Here is a 20,477-nt window from a genome sequence, read left to right on the forward strand (position 1 = left end):
ATCTCCTCCTCAGGCATCTGGCGCTGCAAAGGGTACAGCAGATGACAACGATGCGTGATACACTCTTGCAAACTGTATTGCGGGCTCCACCAGACCAGTCCAGGCACCGGAACATCATATTCAGCATCCCGATGGTCTGCTCCACCAAGTTGCGAGCTGCAGCATGAGCCTCATTATACCATCGCTCTGCTGCTAGAAAATGCGCACACGGTGTGTTTCTGGTGGTCACATACCAGCTAAACATTTAGTGAGTGGAATCCCTTGCGATTGATGTAGTCCACTGTGTATGGTGACAGAGACCTGAGCGCCACAAGGGTGCAGTCAATCGCACCCTGCACTTGTGGGAATCCTGAGATCTGGGAGAATCCAACGGCCCTTGCATCCTGGCTGTCACAGCCCCGGGTGAAATGCACAAAGTTGTGCGCCCTCCAGAAGATGACATCCGTGACCTCACAGATGCATTCGTGGGTGGCGGCTTGTGATATCCTACAGAGGTCACTTGTAGAAAGGAGCCACTAGCATATAAATTGAGCGCCGAGGTCACGTTCACAGCCACTGGCAGTAGATGCCCTCCATGACCCATTGGCATCAAGTCCTGCAGTAAGTGGCAGATGTGAGCGACCAGGTCACTAAATATGCAGTCGTCGGCGATACCGGTTCTCCGTCATCTGCAGGAATGACAGGCGGCGTCCATACAATCCCTGTTGCTCCTGGGCAGTGTGTGTGGGAGCCCCAGCGGCCCCTTCTTCCCAAGGTCTTTGCTCCTGCCTTTGCACGGCCAGGAGCCTCAGTTGCTCTCTCCTCCCTCTTCTCCACTATCTGTAGGCCATCAGGCTAGGTCACCAGGCTCTGTGCTCCTGATGTGGTCCTCCTGTAGCATGAAAGAGAGACACGGTTAGCATGGGTGTACTTAGCACCTTTCCTGGCCCTGTGAGACGGCCCCTTAATGCTTCCCCAGAAGAGTGCTGGCCACTCTTCGGATGGCCACAGATGAGTGCGCTGCATGGCTACCCTGTCTGACTGTGACATGGGGGAGATTGTTCCTAACTGGGTTGCTGAGATTGCAAGGGGCTATGACGAAGGGATTATACAATGTGTGCATGCAACTGCTCCGCTGTCCACTAAAGTGGTCGTGGACTCACTGTCTGTGTCGGGGCCGGGGAGCGAGGTGGGGTAATATCACTGTGACTGTGCCTGAACTGTCTCAGTTGTAAAGGAATGGTCAGTTTATCCAGATGTCCCTAATGCGAGGCCACATCCCTCGTCTACCCTACCCCCCATCTCAATTTCGCGTGCGCGGGATCCAACACCAGGGCAGCAATTAACCCCCACCACCCCAACAACAGTCACCTCCGAGGCTGGGCAGCAGTTGCCCCCAGAGAGTACGCAACCCCCCCGACCCCCAACCAACTGACAACAGTTGCTTCCATGGTAGGGCGGCACTTCACCACGTTCCCCCCAGTGCCTCTGAAGCCTGCAAAGCAATAGGCAACCCTGACAAGCTCTGCAGAACAATGCTATTTACTTACCTCCAGTTCCCCCAAAGTGAAGGCCGCCCAGTGCTCTGTTGTGAAACATGTCAACGTGCTTTCCTGTCGACGTGAACAGATGATCCAGCAGGGGTCCAAGAGCCAGGTGGGGTGGCCTTTTAGCGGTGTGCTGATGCATTACAATGAGCTCCCCGATGACCACTGGTGGGAAACGCGGCCCGTCGGTGGTGGCCTGAGCGGATGATCACGACCTGCCTTCCCGCCTTCGTGAAACCGATCGCGCCATATTGCCCGCGCACACCACCTCACGTCCACTGCCAGCGGGCATGGGAAATTCCACCCATAGTTATAGAATAAGGGGACACTCATTTAAAACTGAGATGCGAAGAAACTTCTTCTCTCAGAGGGTAGTGAATGTCTGGAATTCTCTAGAGAGAACTCCAGAGAGTTATGGAAGCTAAATCACTGAAAATATATAAAGAACAGGTAGATAGATTTTTGAAATATCGGGGAGTTGAATGCTACGAGGAGCTGGCACTAAAGAGGCAGATCAACCATGATTTTATTGAATGGCACGGCAGGCTTGAGGGGCTGAATGGCCTACTACTGCTCCCATTTCTTATGTTCTTAAACCTGCAATGCAGTCAATGTTTCGGGTGTCCTTGCAAATAATTAGGAATCACTGCAATCAAATATCAGTGATTTTAGACCAATTGGTTTTCTTTCAGCTAGGACAGGCATAGTTAAATACAGCTAGCTAGCATAATTTGGGTTATTCATTCCTCAAGGGGCAGATGGAGGAGAGAAAATAACAAAGTGGGTGAAAAGGGTGGGACCAGTTCGTTCATGCATTGTTACCACAGCTTTAGTGGACTGTTGACAGTTTGGTTCTTCTCTGGTTTACTTCAAGCTGCTCAGTACACATCTTAGTGTTATCCACCCAACTGCTTTTTCTTCTTCCTCTTCTATTTTACCCTCAATTCCTCCTCCAATTGTTGTCAAGACAAGGCTGTCGGGTCTTTTGTTCCAATGTCTGTACTTGACTATCTTTCTCTAATCGTGCTTAGCAACCCTTTCAATTCCTGAACTTCTACTCTTGATCTAACCCGCTCATTTGTCTTCCTGCCCATTCAGCTGATTCTGACATCCTCTGCCTTACCCACATTTCAATAGCTGTTTTCCTCCTCTCATCCTCTTTCTTTAGAGTCCACCTCTCATCCATAGAGTACAACACTCCACGTGGCTGTACTAGATGTTTTTCAGCTTCATGCTTGCTGATAATTAGTGTCTGGACGTCCAAAAATAAGTCAATGATCACACCTCTTATCATATCTAATCTAACCTGGATTTTATTCTTGGATGTAACTTTGGCGTTTATCATCGAGCCAATTTGCCTACTGCCTCTACCTAGGTGCTTTCGATCTTCATTTTTCCATTCTCAAGTACAGCCTTAACATTGTTTTTTTTCCCTCATTTATGTTCAGTCCAAAAGACTCATTGTCCATTTTGTCTAGGCCTTGTCTAGTCTCTAGCTCTTCCTTTGCTCTGGCTATGAGTGTGGTGTTGAGGGCAGGAACTCAAAGAGTTCTCTTTCCCAGTGAAACTGGAAGTAAAACTTACCAGAACTGAAAGAGCAGCAAGAAATTTGACTTCCTGGCCTGGATCTGTCTGTAAACTTCACCGGATGTTCACTGCAAAATAAGAGCGTTAATTTCAATCCAAAGCAAGTCACAGCATTAGCAAATAAAATTTACATTACCGCCAAGAAATTCCTATGCATTCAGGTACTATGTACGAACGGGTCTTTCAAATGCAACATTAAACCAAGGCTCCATCTGCCCGTTATGGTGGACATAAAAGATTCATATCTATTTGATGAAGAGCAGTTAGCTTCCTAGCTTCCTAACCAACATTCCATTTTTCATCCCATCAGCTGTTTGTGGGAATGGCCATGACATTTTGTCTTCATTAACACTAACTGCAAATTACAATTAGTTGCCTGTGATGTTGAGGATACGATGAGGTGCAATTGTTTTAAGTACCACACAAAAGGAGTGTGATCCAGTAATTTTCATTTTGGTGCAATTAGATAGCAACTGGATGCCTACATATCCAAATGCGAAGGCATGGGAGTAGAAGCGTTTGTTTATCATTTACTTTATTGCTCTGCAAAATTAATGAGAATTTGTTTTTGTGACCACAAAGAAAAATTATGCCTACAGTGCTGATCAGCTTTAATGCAGGAAACCTGAAACAACTATTTGAACACGTCTTTTTATTGTTCCAGTAGATGCAAAAAAGTCAGGAAGCTCACAACTGGGAAAATTAAGACATATGATTTAAGAGTAGTTCTCCAGAATGAGCTTGTTGGCTACAGGCACGTTTGGTTTTTCCACCCTCACTATTCATCATCTAAAGAGGGGGAGAAACTTGCAACAGCTCATTTTTAATACTTAAAATATCATGTTTCCATTAGTGCTCTGCCATGTTAATGAGATGCCAATACATATGTAGAAAGAATATTGAGCTTACCTATTAATTATGAGTGGATATATAAAACATAAAACTAATGTCAGGCACAAGGGCTGACGAACAGCATTCAAGCATGTAATTCCAGCATCAGGTAGGCCCATGGACTTACCAAAAGGCACGATGCACCGATAACTTCATTCAACAAGCCACATAAGTTATATTCACAAATGCGCAGCAGTGATAAAAGCATGAACTAGAAGCTGTATGAATAAAAACAGTATTTTCTCTAAATTAATAAATAGCAAATGAAAGCCAGTGGATTATTGTCAACAAAGCAGCAGCAGATATACTTCTCAAGAAACCTACTTAAATTTGACAGTCTCTGTATTCCATTGCCAAAAGCAGATTGTCCCATCAGCCCCTGTGGACGTCAAATACCGTGTTCTTCCTCTGGTCCCTGGGCAAAACTGGAGCACAGAAAATGGAATATTATACAAAGCATTTGAAAATCCAAACAGGATTATGAAGATTTTTTGTTAAATCTGTAAATTCAATTTACAGAAGTGGAGCAAAATGACTTCCAATTTCCCTCCTCACTTCCTGCAAGCACCTTAGGCGGGCATGGATCTACTGCACCAAACATTTTCATATTCATTAGCCAAATAGGTTAGGTGTTCAAACTGCCACATTACTGTAGTCAATCAACATCATTATGGAAGATGTCAGCACATTCCCCGATGGTTCAGCAAGATCATCCAGTAATCGATCAATAAAGGTTAGCAAGTTGTCAGTTTGATACCCATTCTGGGATTTGTTTGCTGGTCTTAACAGGGGTAGAAACAGTGCAATTAACCTCAGCTCCCCAGGCTTGCAAGGTGAACTTCAGACAAGTTGGCTGCCCCTGAAGCTTTCCAAAGACCCCTTATGGAAATGTGCACTAGTGTTCAGTGAGAATGGAGCTAGCTCACCAATGATCTTTTCCTAATCGTATCAGCTTACCACCAGACAAGGCAAGGAGATACATGTTGAACTGTAACTTAGCTAAGAATAACATTGCTTTCCAACTTAAAAATTATGAAAAATTTTGTCTAATATCTGCCTGTTCATTTTCACCCCACAACTCCAGTTTATAATTATGCTTGCGTTAACAACAAAATACAGGAATATGTTTATATGCATCCACTGCTGATGGCTGCTTTTGATGAAGTCATACAAATCTCACATTGACTGCTGAGTAAAATGAAGTGAAAAGCAATAGATCACATTTAAACCAAATGAAGTTCCGAAAATTTCAAGAGATTGTCAATTAAATTAGTTCACTTGATGTGAAGAATTCATTCCACTATAAAGTGAGGGAATGAAGTGGGACAAATAAAGCATCTTTTAATGGGAGAACATTTGGGAAACAACAATTATAATATCAGGTTTACAGTAGTTATGGAAAAGAGCAAGGGAAAAATCATATCTGAAAATATTCAACTAGTGCCAGGCTATTTTCAGTGATTTGAAAATAAATTTGGTCTATGTGGATTAGAATCAAAAACTGGCAGATAAAACAACAAATGAGCAATAGGGGGTCTTCAAAAAGATAGCTTAGATACAGACTAGAAATTTTCATAATGGGGAAAGAAAAGGCATCTAAATCCAGAGCTCCCCAAATAACTAAAGAGAGATTAAAATGAATTAGAAAAATAAAGAGTATGATAAATGCTGGGTTCAAATTCAGTAGTGAGGTATGATGAAAACAAAAAGCCCGGAGGCAACTGAAAAATGAAGTAAGAGGCGCAAAGAATGTATAAGAATCTTTTATAAACATAAATGTAGTCAAAGGAAAACATGAAGCCAAATTAGGGACTGATATCAATCATCTTATGGAGGCAGGGGGCATAGCTGAGATACTAAATGAGTACAGTGCATCTGTCTTCACTAAAGAGGGTGCTGCCAATATCACAGTAAAGGAGGAAATCGAGAAATTGAATAAAATAAAAATAGATAAGAGGACATAATTAAAAGTTGGTAGTGCTCAAAGGAGAAACTCCACCCAGTCCAGGTGAGCTGCATCCTAGACGGCTAAGAGAAGCAAGGGTGGAAATTGCAAGTGTCTGGCCACAATCTTTCAATCCTCCTGGATTGGTACAAGTAGATTGAAGGGTTGCAAATTTTACATTCCTGTTCAAAAAAGGGAAGAGGGATAAACCTGGCAATTGCAGGCCATCAGCCTAATGTCAGTGATGAGGAAACAATGATGCATTAACCTGGGACAGAATTAACTGCCACTTGGAACAGGTTTAATAAATTACAGCCAATTTGTTAAAAGCAAATTACATCCGATTTGATCGGTTTAATCAAAAGTAAAGGTAGTACAGTTGATGTGTGCACTGACTTTCAGAATTAATTTGGTAAAGTGCCATATAATATATTTGTTGCCAAATTTGAAGCCCACGGGATTAAACGGGCAATGGATATGTGGATGCAAAACTGTTCAAGGGACAGGAAGCAGGCTTGTGGTGAACAGTTGTTTCAGACTAGAGGAAAGTATACAGTGGTATTCCCCAAGGGTCAGGATTTGATCCATTGTTCTTTTTGACATAAATGAATGACCTGGACTTGGACATACAAGTTATAGTTCCAAAGTTTAGAACTGACATGAAGCTGGGAAACGTAGTGAACAGTGAGGAGGATAGTAAAAGCTTTAGGGAGGACATAAACAGTAAAGTAGGGATTGTGAAGTGATACATTTCAATAGGTAAAATGAGGAGAGGCAAGGTAATATAAACAAAATGGTACATTTTAAGGGTGTGTACAAAGAAAAAATCTTTGGAAGTGCAGGATAAGTTAAGAGGCTGTTATGAAAAGGATACAAGATCCTTGGTTTTATAAATAGAGGAAGAGTACAAGGGCAAGGGAGCTATGTTAAACCTTTATAAAACACTGGTTAGCCTTCATCTGGAGAACGGTCACCACGCTTTAGGAAGGATATCAAAGCTTTAAAGTGCAGAGGAGAATGGTACCAGGGTGAACCACTTCAGTTATGTGGGGTGGTTGTTATTAGAGCAGAGAAGGTCATAGGAAGATTTGACAGCACTGTTCACAATTTTGAAAGGTTTGATAGAGTAAATAAAGTGATTCTAATGGCAGAAAGGTTGGCAACCAACGAACACAAATTTAAGATGATTTGCAAAAGAACAAGAGGGGACAGGAAAAAAAAGCCTCCCTCATTCTCTCCTTCAAAACATATCATTTCACGCATCCATATGCATGCTATTTAAGAATCACAACAATATCCCAGCAAGGCTATTTAGAGCTCATTTCACTTTTCATTGTATTATGTATTGAAAGTACTTTGTGTTATGTCCAAAAGTAGGCAATTCAGAAGACACAAATAAACGTAGAACAAGAATACAATCCCATTACCAATAAAGAGGTTATAGATCCAGTATGTCCTTGTAACACAGCAACAGGAGCACATGTCCGTAAGCACCAAACACGGATCACTTTATCACAACTGCCTGCAGCAATCAATGTGTTCTCGTAGTTAACAGCCATATCAGAAATCTCAGCTGAATGCCCACGCAGAGTGGACAGGAGTCGTCCATCATCTGTGGCCCAAATCTTAACCAAGCAATCATCTGAACCCTAGAAATAGTACAGCAGATATAAAGTACTGAAATACATGTTGCACACTGTTTAAGCTTAAATGGACATGAATGTCCATTTATTTGAACACAAGCTTAAAAAAAGGTCTTGTAATCTATGGCCACTGCGGCACAAATATTCAAATCTTCAAACTTATTTTAAACATAGATAACATTACATTCATGTACTATGCACTAAAATTTACAAATACATATCTCAATGTGCATTCAAATGGAGTAATAAATATCAATTTCCTTTACTGTAAACATATAACCTGAAGTCAACAGCAAATTAATTGCTGTTGCTAAAGGAGGTTTGTGTATAGATTGGCAACAGCTTGTAAATTCCCAGCTCTTTCCTTTGGGGAACAGCCAAAAGAAACTAGTAGGTAATTGCTGTTTTTGTTTTGTTCATTAGTAGGTTTATTACATATTATACAGAAATTTAAAGCACAAAAAAGCCATTCAGCCCAGAAGGTCAACATGCTGTTTATGCTCCACATAAGCCTCCTGCCACCTTACTTCATCAACCATATTCTGTTCCTTTCTCCCTCAACTACACATCTGGCTTCCCTTTAAATGCAGTTTCCTTTTAAATGCGTCCACGCATTCTTCTCAACCACTTTGTGCAGTAGCAAATTCCACATTAATAAGACCACAATAAAACACATCTTGTTTTAAATATAGACCATAAGATGATGTAGTGGCAGAAGTAGGCCATTCGGCCCAGTGAGTCTGCTCTGCCATTCAATGAGATCATAGCTGATCTGAATCTCAACTCCACTTTCCTGCCTTTTTCCCCATAACCCCTGATTCCTTTACTGATTAAAAGTCTGTCTATCTCAAACTTGAATATACTTAACAACCCAGCCTCTAAAGCCGTTGGCGATAAAGAATCCCACAGGTTCACTATCTTCAGAGAAGAAATTCCTCCTCATCTCTATCTTAAATGGGCTATCCGTTATTCTGAGATTATGCCCTCTGGTCCTAGACTCTCCCACAAGGGAAACAACCTCTCAGCATTTACCCAGTCAAGCCCCCAAGAATCTTTTATGTTTCAGTAAGGTCATCTCTCATTCTTCTAAACTCCAAACAGTACAGGCCCAACTGACTCAACCTCTCCTCATAAGAAAATCCCTCCATACCCGGTATCAACCGAGTGAACCTTCTATGGACTGCCTCCAATGCTAGTTCATCTTTCCTTAGATAAGGGGACCAAAACTGTTCACATTATTCTAGGTGTGCTCCAACTAGTGCCTTGCATGGTTTTAGCAAGACTTCCCTATTTTTATATTCCATTCCCTTTGAAATAAATACCATCATTCTATTTGCCTTCCTTATTACTTGCTGAAATTGTATGTTAGCTTTTTGGGATAAGGACTCTCAAATCCCTCTGTGCTGTAGCTTTCTGCAGTCGTTCTCCACTTAATTAATAATCAGCTCCTCTATTCTTCCTGCCAAAGTGCATAACCTCACATTTTCCCACATTATATTCCATTTGCCAAGTTTTTGCCTTCTATAGACTTTTTGTGTCATCCTCGCCACTTACCTTCCCACCTGTTTTTGTGTCATCCGCAAACTTGGCGATAGTACATTCACTTTCCTCATCTAAGTCATTTACATTGTAAATAATTGTGGCCCCAACACTGATTCCTGCAGCACTCCAATAGTTACAGGTTGTCATCCTGAAAATGTCCCACTTATCCCAACCCTCTGTCTTCTATTAATTAGTTAATCCTCTAACCTCATACTACCCCCAACACCGTGGGCTCTTATCTTATTAAGTAGCCTTATGTGCAGTACCTTATTGAATGAATTTTGGGAATCTAAATATATTACATCTACTGGTTCTTCTTTATCTATTCTGCTTATTACCTCCTCAAAGAATTCTAATAAATTTGTCAGGCATGATTTCCCCTTCATGAAGACATGCTGACTCTGTTTGATTATATTATGCATTTCTAAGTGCTCTGTTATTACATCCTTTATAATAGACTCCAACATTTTCCCAATGAAGGATGTTCAGCTAACTGGCCTAAAGTTACCTACTTGTCTCCCTCCCTTTTTGAATAAGGGTGTTGCATTGGAAAACTGCCAATCGTTTGGGACTTTTCCAGAATTTAAGGATTTGTGGAAGATTACTAACTGTGCATCCACTATTTGTGTAGCTACTTCCTTTAATATCCTAGGATGCAACCAATCAGGTCCAGGGGACGTATCAGCCTTTAGCCCCATTAGTTTCCCTAGTACTTTTTCTCTAGTGATAGTTATTGTATTTATTTCCTCCATCCCTTTTACCCCTTGATTATTTAGTATTTTTGGAATGCTATTAGTATCTTCTACTGTGAAGACTGATGCAAAGTATTTATTCAACTCCTCTGCCATTTCCTGGTGCCTCATTATTATTATTTCCCCAGTCTCATTCTCTAAGGGGCCTATTACTTGCTCGTTTACTCTCAAAGTTTATTTTCTCCTGCTATGGCTCTTTCAATTTGATACTCTCATTAACGTCCTAGGTGGACTGTCAAAGCAACAGAAGGACACACACACGCCATCATAAGGCAGATCTTTTGTCATGCTGCTTATGTTAAATGCATTGCATCTATATCCCAAATAAAAAAAATACTTTTGCAATTTCTAAAAAAAATTTTGAAATTAGGCAATTTATTGCAGTAATGCACCATGTCAACGAGCAACAAGATTTACATAGAGTAAGGTATATACTATGCTCATCATTTATTGCTCATAGAGAATGCTCAGCAGTTTTCTCACCGTGAAAATTCTCCTCCCTGTGCGGTCAAAGGCTACACAGTACACAGAAGAAAGATGCCCAAGTATCCTCTTGTACATTTTCACATGTTGGTATACAACAACTGGGACAACATAGCTGCGCCGGCCACATCCTGTCAGCTGTTTGGCATTGATGATGTTCACTGAAACAGCAAATAATGAGAAATGTTGAATATTTATCTATGGGGTCTCATGTGATTTTAATATTCCCAAATTCAAAAGAACCATGGCCGAGAGAGAGAAAGAGAGAGATAGGGAGAGGGAGAAAAGAGAAAAAAATAGGAGAGAAGAGAGAAAAAAAGTATGCAAAATTGATTTCTAAATGTGCAGTGGTCCTGAAATGATATGTATCCCTCCACTGTGTTTTGAACCTGCATTAGCTAATTCTTTATCATACCATGAAATTAAATTACCATTCTCTCATGTACTGTACCTTTTTGATTATTAAATCAGGCTCAAGAATAATTTATTAGAGCCCCTTAAACCAGAAAATGAAAATAAACCTTCTCTGGCCATCATCTGAACTACAACTTATTGCTAGTTACCAAAATAAATAAAGAGTGAAATGCCAAGGTAGATTCAATTTAATAGCTTGATTTGCCTTCATGGCACCTAAGTATTTAGATTTATTTTTTGTGAACAAGAATGCCAAAATAAAACAGAAAATGGGTTATTTAATTCGTTTTATTTTTAAAATTAAATACCCAATCAATTTTTCATTAATTTGAGGCTTTCTAGATGTTCATAATGTAGTTTCATTAATGATTCTGCTTGTCACATGAAGACATTCTTGTCAGCAGCACTTTTAAAAATTCCAGTCTGACCAGAGGACCTATCCAAGAACAATTAACTTTTAACTGGCCCAGAAGGCCACAGGAATTACAACTTGGGTCCTTAAGAGATACATTAGTTTACATATACACATTTTAGCAACAGAACAATACTAAGAATTACATAATAGCAGCAAGACCTGTGATAATGAAGTTCCATTCCATCAACAGCTTTACATTTGTTTCCCCATTATCATTCCCCACATAATTATCATAATTTTTCAATGAAAAACAATGACTATATCAAGTTGGTGAGGTGTTTCTAACAGCTTTGTTGCTACTTTTCTGACTTACCAATATTTGGAGATTTTCCGTAGTTCACAGGTGGTTCTGGTGGCCTGCCTCTATGAAGGGCAGCAAAGGCCGAACCTTTCCACACCACATGTTTGCGATCTGTAAGAAAAAGAGTTATCACTAAAGCATGTGAATTGAAGTAAAATCCATGTAAATCCGTGTACTGAATGTTTGGCAAGTGATTGAACAATACTTCTTAACCACACTTCTTGAAAGAGTTTCAGCCATGAATTGAGTTGCCTTTCTAATACCAAAGATTGCATGCAAAATTGATTGCATTCAGATTTGCGTACATCATTAACTACCAGAATTTTAAGCAAGGAAAGGCTACATTTAATGCTGAAAGGCTTAACCCAAGTCCACACATACACTTGAATGCATTAGATTGCCACCTTAATGTAAAAGTCATTTAGTTGAACAAAAAAAAAATTAGGTGACGTTTTAAAAAGTTGACTGAGACATTGCAGCTGCCTAATGGTGTAATGTAATTTTCCATCTTTACTATCAAGGCCATAAAGTGTATGCATGATATGTTAAAGGTGATGCTTTCATCAATTAGTTTCTCATTTTAGTAATCCTTTCAAAAAAAAAATCAACAAGGAGTTTTTAAAAAGACCCTAAATGTACAATAGATTAGCTAAGCACTACATTCTTTTCTGCACACTATGCGATTTAATACACCATTAATTTATTTTCTCATCCAACACAAGTCCCAAAATTAGTAGCACACTAAACAAGAAAATGCATCTATTTGATGTACCTTTTGTAGTCCGTAATAATGACTGTCGTCCCACTCCCAATAATGTCTGCACTCCAGGGACACTGGGCGGGATCTCTTTATCCAAGAGGGGACCAATTCGCTGACAAATTTGCAGCAAGTGATCAGAAGACACATGTTTATTAGCTAAAACCTAAACAAAAAGCAAAAAGAATGACATTGGTACATGCATTTTTAGCAAATCCCTTTTAATCAAATAATTTGCACATTGCTACAAACATTAGAGGAACAAAAAACTAAAATTTGAAATAACTCTTCACATATGTTACACAATTGCAAAAAAAACAAACTTTTTAAAGTTTGGATGTATTTAAATTTATTACTTACCACCACTAAAGAAATTGATCAAAAAAATAGAAAAATTATAAAATTTTATCGAAATTTGCACAACTTCACAAGTATAATTAAACACTCAGACATTGAAAGCTTGCACCAATTCCCAGATAGGTTTTTGATCAGAGCTAACCAAGCAGAGATCTTCCAAATTTTAGGATGGAGCACAATCAGCAAACATATTTTAATTTAAAGCAAGTTAGGTTAGCCAGCTAGCAATAAGATAAGCTATATCTCAATCTTCCTTATCTCTCATCCTAACATCTCAATGAATCCAACTGCCCACTTGTAGTACATATGTGCCACTGATTTCAGCAGCTAAGTTGGCATTAAATTTGTGCCACCCATCTGTGAACTAAATATGCAGAGGTCAGAAGGACATAGCAGAATTATACCTTAGTATATTAACATGACTGCAAAAAGGCAGTAGTGGTATAAAACATTGCAGTTATAGATGAAACCCCACAGAAACCCTTGCATAGTGAAATACAACATTTGCTTACCTGCCAGCCAACTTCAGATAACTTCCAATTTGCTAATGAAATGTTTTGGCCAACTCAATCAAGATTTTTTCTGTTTACTACTTATAACAAAATGCTATAAATTTCACCACACACAAAACAAGAACTTCCTTTGGAATGATGGCACATCCCAGTATTCAAGTGAGCGCAAAATCCTTCCACTCACTCAGGTTTTACTAAAGCGGAACAGACCAAGCTCAGAAGCATAGTCATGGGGAATTGCATGGCCAGGATCATATTGAAGGATAAGTAGCTCTGGGATATCAGAAATAATTCTACAATGTTACAAATTGAGACCTGAACCTTTAAAGGCATTCAATTCTCCCTTGTTCGTGGGTGTAGTGGGCATAAGTTCAAAAAGTAACCTCAGTCAGATTGGAAGAAGTGCTGCAAATAAATCTACAGTCAACAATTTCACAGTAACTTTACAGCGCAAAAGGAGGCCATTCAGCCCATCGAGTCTGCAATGGTTCTCTGAAAGAGCATTTCACTTACTCCCACTCCCATCTTATCCCTGTAATCTTGCATATACTCTTTTTTTTAGCTATCAATCCAATTGTCTTTTGAATATCTCAATCGAATCTGCCTCCACCACCTTTTCAGGAAATTTGTTCCAGACTCCAATTACCCTCTGGGTGAAATAAATTTTTCCATACCACATTTACTCCTTTGCCAATTATTTTGAATCTGTGCCCTCTATTTTTTAATGTTCTGAGTGGGAACAGATTCTCACTATTTACCCTGTCCATACCTGTTCAGGATCTTGAATACCTCTCAAGCCTCCTCTCAGCCTTTTCTCCACAGAAAAAGCTCCAACCTCTCTAATCTATCCTCATAGCTACAGTTCTTCGTCCCAGGAATCATTCTTAAGAATTGCCTCTGTACTCTCTCCAGTGCCTTCACATCCTTCCTTAAGTATGGAACCCTGAACTGGACACAGTACTCCAGATGAGGTCTAACTAGTGCCTTATACAAGTTATACAATTTAAAAACATAAGATATAGGGCCTCATGGAAATTGAAGAGGCGTAGTTCTAAGTACCATATGTAGTATTCCTCTCAACTCCTGGGGGCAACCTAGATATAAATTGCACTATAAAAGTTGTTCTACATAACTGATATCTCTAAGGGGGTGTTTCTACAGATGTTAGTTATTTCTAACAAGTAGCCAGGAAACCCAAGTTATCATGCAGACGAACATTGCAGTTTCACTACAGGAGTCATACTTCACACGGTACAAAGTTTTGATACTTTGAGATTACCTCAAAGCAATCTTGCATATCCTGCCTTCAAGGTCAGGTGAAATAATTTGTCACAAGGGTCAAAATCACCAACATAACTCCAGAGTTAAAATGCTGCTCTTGCATCGACTAGAACCTCAAACTGCTTTACACAGACACAAAAATAGTATAAAAACTAAAACTAACTAAAAGAAGACAGAGTTGGGATGAGGAGCATTTTCAGGATGGCAACTTGTAACTAGTGGAGTTCCACAAGGATCAGTGCTAGGGCCACAATTATTTACAATATACATTAGTGACTTGGATGAGGGAAGTGAGTGTACTATTGGCAAGTTTGCAGATGACACAAAAACAGGTGGGAAGGCAAGCGGTGAGGATGACACAAGGAGTCTACCGAGGGATAAAGACAGGTTAAGTGAGTGGCAAAAACATGGCAGATGGAATATAATGTGGAAAAATATGAGGTTATGCACTTTGGCAAGAAGAAAAGAGGAGCTGAATGTTATTTAAACAGAGAAAGGCTGAAGAAGGCAACAGCACAGAGGGATTTGGGGTCCTCATGCATGAATCCCAAAGAGCTAGCATACAAGTTCAGCAGGTAATAGGGAAGGCAAATGGAACGCTGGCCTTTATTTCAAAGGGAATGGAGGATAAAAACAGGGAAGTCTTTCTAAAACTATACAACACACTCGTTAGACTACACCTAGAATACTATGAACAGTTTTGGTCTCCTTACCTAAGGAAGGATATACTGGCATTGAAGGCAAACCAGAGAAGGTTCACTAGGTTGATCCTGAGTATGGAGGGATTTTCTTACGAGGAGAGGTTGAGTAGGTTGGGCCTGTACGCATTGGAGTTTAGAAGAATGAGAGGTGATCTTATTGAAACATAAGATTCTTAGGGGGCTTGACAGGGTAGATGCTGAGACATTGTTTCCCCTTGTGGGAGAGTCCAGGACCATAGGGCATAATCTCAGAGTAAGGGGTAGCCCATTTAAGACAGAGATGAGGAGGAATTTCTTCTCTGAGGGTAGTCAATCTGTGGAATTCTTTACCATAGAGGGCTGTAGAGGTTGAGTCATTAAGTATATTCAAGGCCGAGATAGACAGATTTTTAATCAGTAAGGGAATCAAGGGTTATGGGGAAAATGCAGGAAAGTGGAATGAGGATCATCAGATCAGCCATGATCTCATTGAATGGCAGAGCAGACTCGAGGTGCTGAATGGCCTACTTCTGCTCCTACATCTTATGGTCTTTTGCAGGTCATCCATTTTTAAATTGAAACTGTTCCAACACCAGAGCAAAACTGATTTTAAATCACAACAAACACTTTTGGCAGCCCGCACACTAAAAATAAAAGCCAACCACCTTAATTGTTTTTATTTAGTGTAAGATTTTTGATCAGCCCTCAAAAGATAATATAGTTAAAACTGGGAGCCCTTGTCTCATGAGTGCTTTTTAACAATGCTTATAATTTTTAGACCAATTAACATGTACTAAACACCAAATGTTACTGATTGCCAATTAAAACTTGCTACAAATGCAGTTTCCTCACACCAAACAAACATTCATAAACTTCCTATGCCTGCATTTCAAAATTGCCACAAAAATTCATTGAGCAAAAAAAGTTGAGAAGAGCACAACTCTATGACTACTAGAAATTTCTGGCGAGTAGCGGTTTTTTCTAAGAACAACTTCACTCAAAACTTGAGTGTTAAATTCAGAGGCAAACAATCCTAATCTGAATAATGAACAAAAATCACATGCAAACTTTACCAACTTAAATGAAGAGCAGGTAAACATTTATATCCTGCCAGAAATTGTGCTATATGGTTAGAAGTTGCTCAGAAGTTCAAAATGCATATAATAATAAAACAAATGCCAAAATAATGGCAGGCTTAAGCTATTTTGGATTCACATTATGTAAAATGCTTCTCAACTAAAAAAAAAACTTTGTTAACTACCACAAGTTCAGTTAAAAATCAGATAATCAATGTGTACCTTTCCTTTGTGCCAAGTGTTCCAGGAATACTTTGTTACATGCCCAATCTTCCCTTGGCATGAGATTTCTAATGACTTTTGCAATTTTACATCATTAGTTGTTCGTTAATCTCACTATAAGTTTAACTTCAACCACTTACAGGTCCTTCTTAGAAATGTACTCACTGGGAAGTATGTCTCAAAAACTCGCACAACAGGCAGTAATGGCACATACATGGAATTTAACTTACTTTTTGAAAATGTTGCATACGTCCATGTTTCATATCAAAGTGCACGGTCTATACCACCCTTCATCAGATTTTAATATAAAAACAATATTCATACTCCACATTTCAAGTCATGGTTGCACAATACCATAGGCTCATTAGGTGCAATTATAAATGTAAATATCTAAGCTCAGTGTAAATTCTTATATAGGCTAAAAAACTTAAAAACACAGTTACTCATAATATTTAATACAACACATTACATAATACTTTCATAATGTTCTCAATACATTATCTTTCTTCATCTTTTTGATTTGGTATAAGCTTACAAGAGAAATTTAGCCACATTAGGAAATCACAAATTATGATTAAAATTTTAAAAAGTCATGGAAAAGGGGAATTTCATTCCCACTGCACTATAAATCTTCAACTGCCTATGTGGTCATAATATGACATTAAACTCAAACAATATTGTATGCCATTGAAACTGATTCAATTTAAGTCGTTCACAAACCAACCGTGCTTCTGCTATCCTAAATTCATATTTTCAAAATGAATGAATCACCACTGCATCCAAATTGGTATATTCACCATGACAATTCACCTCCACATTGCTGCTAGAGCAATGCCAGCAACTGCATACAAAATAGCCAGAAATGGGCAAACATGTTTCAGTCAGTACCAAACTTTCACTTGAATAAAGCACAATACTCAACCATCTTACAGCCAGAAGAGCAACTCATCTTCTGTAAGACATTTCTTATCCTAATGTTACAAGATCCTCAGCAGCCTTTATTTGGTCATGTGCCCTCCATCAGACACTTCCAAACAAGGAATAGTTTTGCAGTCAACTGCACAATTGTACACCTCTTAAATGTAAGATTCAGTTGCGACATTTGGACTAGGCCAGTAAAGGACTTTGGATTTCTAGTGCTCAGAGAATTCAAACTGCTTAAAAGTTACAGCCTTGATCAGGTCTGACAACTCATACCCTAAACTATGTGAGGACCACAATGGTAAGAACTGCAGATAATGTGGTCAAAGAGAATTCAGGCACGTTGACTGCAAATGCAGCAAACCATAGTTATTGATGCACTGTATAGAGAAAGCCACGCAGCCACCTCCTTGCAAGATTATGCCTGGGAATAATCTGTATGAACATATCTAACTAGCTGGGCAAAGTTGGTAATATGCTAAAGGAACTGCATTCGCAAGGGGGATTTTTAGGAAATTGAAAATAAAAATTTAATTTACAATATATAAAATATATAATATTTATGAAAATATTTTTCTGGCTTAATTCAGGGGATAGGCTTTTAATACTCGCAAAGAAATCTAACATATAAACGTAGAGTTAAATTATAAACTTGAAGGATTTTCATGGTTTCTTTAAACATTTTTAATTTGTTTAGTGCAGGAAATCCACTATACTTTTAAATAAAAATGAAATATCTGAGTGAAATAAACCAAATATTAACAAACCAAATAAATCCTAATAATTAATCCTCCCATACTGCTATGAAGTATATCCCTTGAAAGGTGGCATAAATAACCTATATGAACAAATAGCCATTGAATAAATTTCATTTTAAATCGCCAAATTGAAAAAACACAATTCAATGCAATATAGAAAAGTAAAAAACGCTCAGCCATTGTTTAATTAAAATAACTGCATGTTATGAAATCTGAAACAGGATAGGTTGAGAACGAAAAGTGATATAAATTTCTATTTCCCTTCCAAGTATCTCTGTACATTCTTTCGTACTATTTTTAAGATATACTATCACTCAGTGGACTATTTCCGAAACAATGAGGGAGGTGACAAAAAGCACAGATCACCATACACTTCATTACATACACAGGAACATCTTTGAAGTGTTGCAACATAATTTGCAAAGTAACAAATTGGGGGGGGGGGGGTGGTTGGTGAGAAGGAAAAGGGAAAAGATGGCAAACAATGGACTAGTCATTGCTGTAAGATATTCCAGCTGTCTATTATGTGCAGTCAGTATAAAGCAATGCTAATGAATTGGCAGACGTGCTCGACATCAGCTTCCTGTATCACAGCCTGCCGGCCAATCAGATAATGCAACACATTCCAGCCAGCCCAGCAACAGATGAGAGCAGCTCCCTGATTGGAGGAGCTTCCAAAATGCCTACGTAACCTCCACCTCAACACCCCCCCCCCCGCAACCACTCTCCACAAAAAACGCTTTATTTTTACACATAAAATCACTTTTATTTACTTTTTTAAAAAAAATTACACCAGCGATTTTCACATCTATTTCTGAGGGGATAATCGAACAGGGTCGAGTCGATTCAACAGCATCGAAATGTTATTTTTTAAAGTGTTTTTTGATAGGAGGAGGGGGGGGAAGAGAGAGAGAGAGAGCACTTTATTTTCTTCCTTTTTTTGCGGGAGATTCAATTTGACCGAGAAGGGGGCAAGAAATGTTTTAAAAGTTTTATTTTTCGGCCTAAACTCTCACCAGGCTCTCGAAGCTCCTGCGATGCTCCTTCCCTTCCCAATCCAGGCGCTTCGGGATCAGCTGTGGAAGGGGAGGGGAAAAAAAGGAAGGGGGGGTTAGATCGAGAGAAAAAAAAACAGAAAAAAAGAGAATAAAAGTAATCAGCGGGCACACGGGTTCGACATTAAAATGAGCCTGAGAGAGAGGAAGGTTAAAGGGTGTGGGGGGGGAGGAGAATCGCGAGAGAGAGAGAGACATAGACAGACAGACAGGGGCTGTTTTCTTTCACCTGGTATTCCTCCAGCTCCTGGATCAGGACCTGTAATAAAAGGAGAGACAGTGAGTGAGTGAGTGAGGGGTTTAAAGAGCGGGGACACAGGCCACCACTTTCCACACAATGACGATCCACTCACCCGTGCCGACTTCTGACAGGGTCCGGACAGGAGGAAGCGGGCGATCAGGTAATACAGCTCTGCCGGGTGAGAAAAGATGAGAGAGAAAGTCAAGGCTGATTAAAACATTTCAAAGCTCAGACATCCCCCCCACCACTCCTCAATAGTAATAATCAGTAAAACCCACCCCGCTCCAGCTGTGAGACTCGGATGGGGTCGGTTGGCCTCTCCTCCATGTTGCCGGTTGTGTCAGCAGCCGCCGTGGTGTTTGAGCAGTGTGGTACAGGGGGAATCTCTCACTGCCCCTCTCCACCTCTCTCTCCCTCTCCGGCCTCCGTCGCCATTCAGGGCACAGCAGCCTCATCACACCCTCCCCCTCAACCTTCCGCCGCCGCCAACTAATCCCCAACTACTTCCCTTTTTTTCGCCCACATTTTTCCTCAACCCGCCCTGGCGAAGGGGGCCCGATCGCTGACACTCGGTGGCTACTGGGTTTTGACGGAGTTAAAAAGTGGGATTCGATATCGGCTGAAAGATACGGGAGTGGGGGGTGGGGGTGGGGGGGGGGGAGTCGGTCTGGCGGAGGGATACGTTCCTTTCACTCCCCCCTCTGGCTGGGTTTCGAGCGGACGGAACGTGCTGGCGGGCGGGGGTGTGGAGGGAAATGGTGAGTGACTGGGCATTGACCAATGGGGAGCGTTCCAGCCGGGCTTTTAAAGGCTTTAAAGAGACGCTTAAGCCAATGGGTGAGAAGCAGGTAGGTGGGGATTGTGGGCTGTGACGTCAGCTGCCGGCGGTGGTTTGTCGCTGCGGCTTCTCCGCGGGGTAGCTCGTTGAGGGCCTGTATTTGGTCAAAGACTCTCCCTGCTCCCGAGTCGTTCGGTCCTGTCGGTTAATCGGCTCAACACTCAGGCCTTGCGGCCTAGGTGTCCCTTGTGGTTTGGGTCAGCCGGCGGGCGATATCTCCCCAGGGGGGAGGGGGCGTTGTACTGTGGAGCTCATCCACCCCGGCGCCAGAGGCTGGGGC

General features: G+C 40.4%; 1 protein-coding gene across 4 annotated transcripts in view; it reads right to left on the minus strand.

Moving 5' to 3' along the window:
* The window catches only part of brwd3 (bromodomain and WD repeat domain containing 3), a 104,864-nt gene extending 84,931 nt beyond the window's left edge, over positions 1-19,933 (minus strand). For 2 of the 4 annotated variants that reach the window (XM_041195342.1, XM_041195341.1), the window contains exons 1-10: positions 19,638-19,926; positions 19,472-19,530; positions 19,348-19,377; positions 19,080-19,139; positions 12,272-12,422; positions 11,512-11,610; positions 10,370-10,530; positions 7,377-7,598; positions 4,329-4,429; positions 3,111-3,181 (exon numbers count right to left, since the gene is read on the minus strand). In XM_041195342.1, the coding sequence (XP_041051276.1) occupies positions 3,111-3,181; positions 4,329-4,429; positions 7,377-7,598; positions 10,370-10,530; positions 11,512-11,610; positions 12,272-12,422; positions 19,080-19,139; positions 19,348-19,377; positions 19,472-19,530; positions 19,638-19,686 (1,003 nt within the window). In that variant the 5' untranslated portion in view covers positions 19,687-19,926. Of the gene's footprint in view, positions 1-333; positions 872-3,110; positions 3,182-4,328; positions 4,430-7,376; positions 7,599-10,369; positions 10,531-11,511; positions 11,611-12,271; positions 12,423-19,079; positions 19,140-19,347; positions 19,378-19,471; positions 19,531-19,637 lie in introns of those variants that run through there. The other 2 variants (XM_041195346.1, XM_041195345.1) reach the window with 2 other exon arrangements.
* Between the last annotated feature and the right edge of the window lie 544 nt (positions 19,934-20,477).

Source organism: Carcharodon carcharias, chromosome 9, assembly GCF_017639515.1.
Source record: "Carcharodon carcharias isolate sCarCar2 chromosome 9, sCarCar2.pri, whole genome shotgun sequence".
Classification (NCBI taxonomy): domain Eukaryota; kingdom Metazoa; phylum Chordata; class Chondrichthyes; order Lamniformes; family Lamnidae; genus Carcharodon; species Carcharodon carcharias.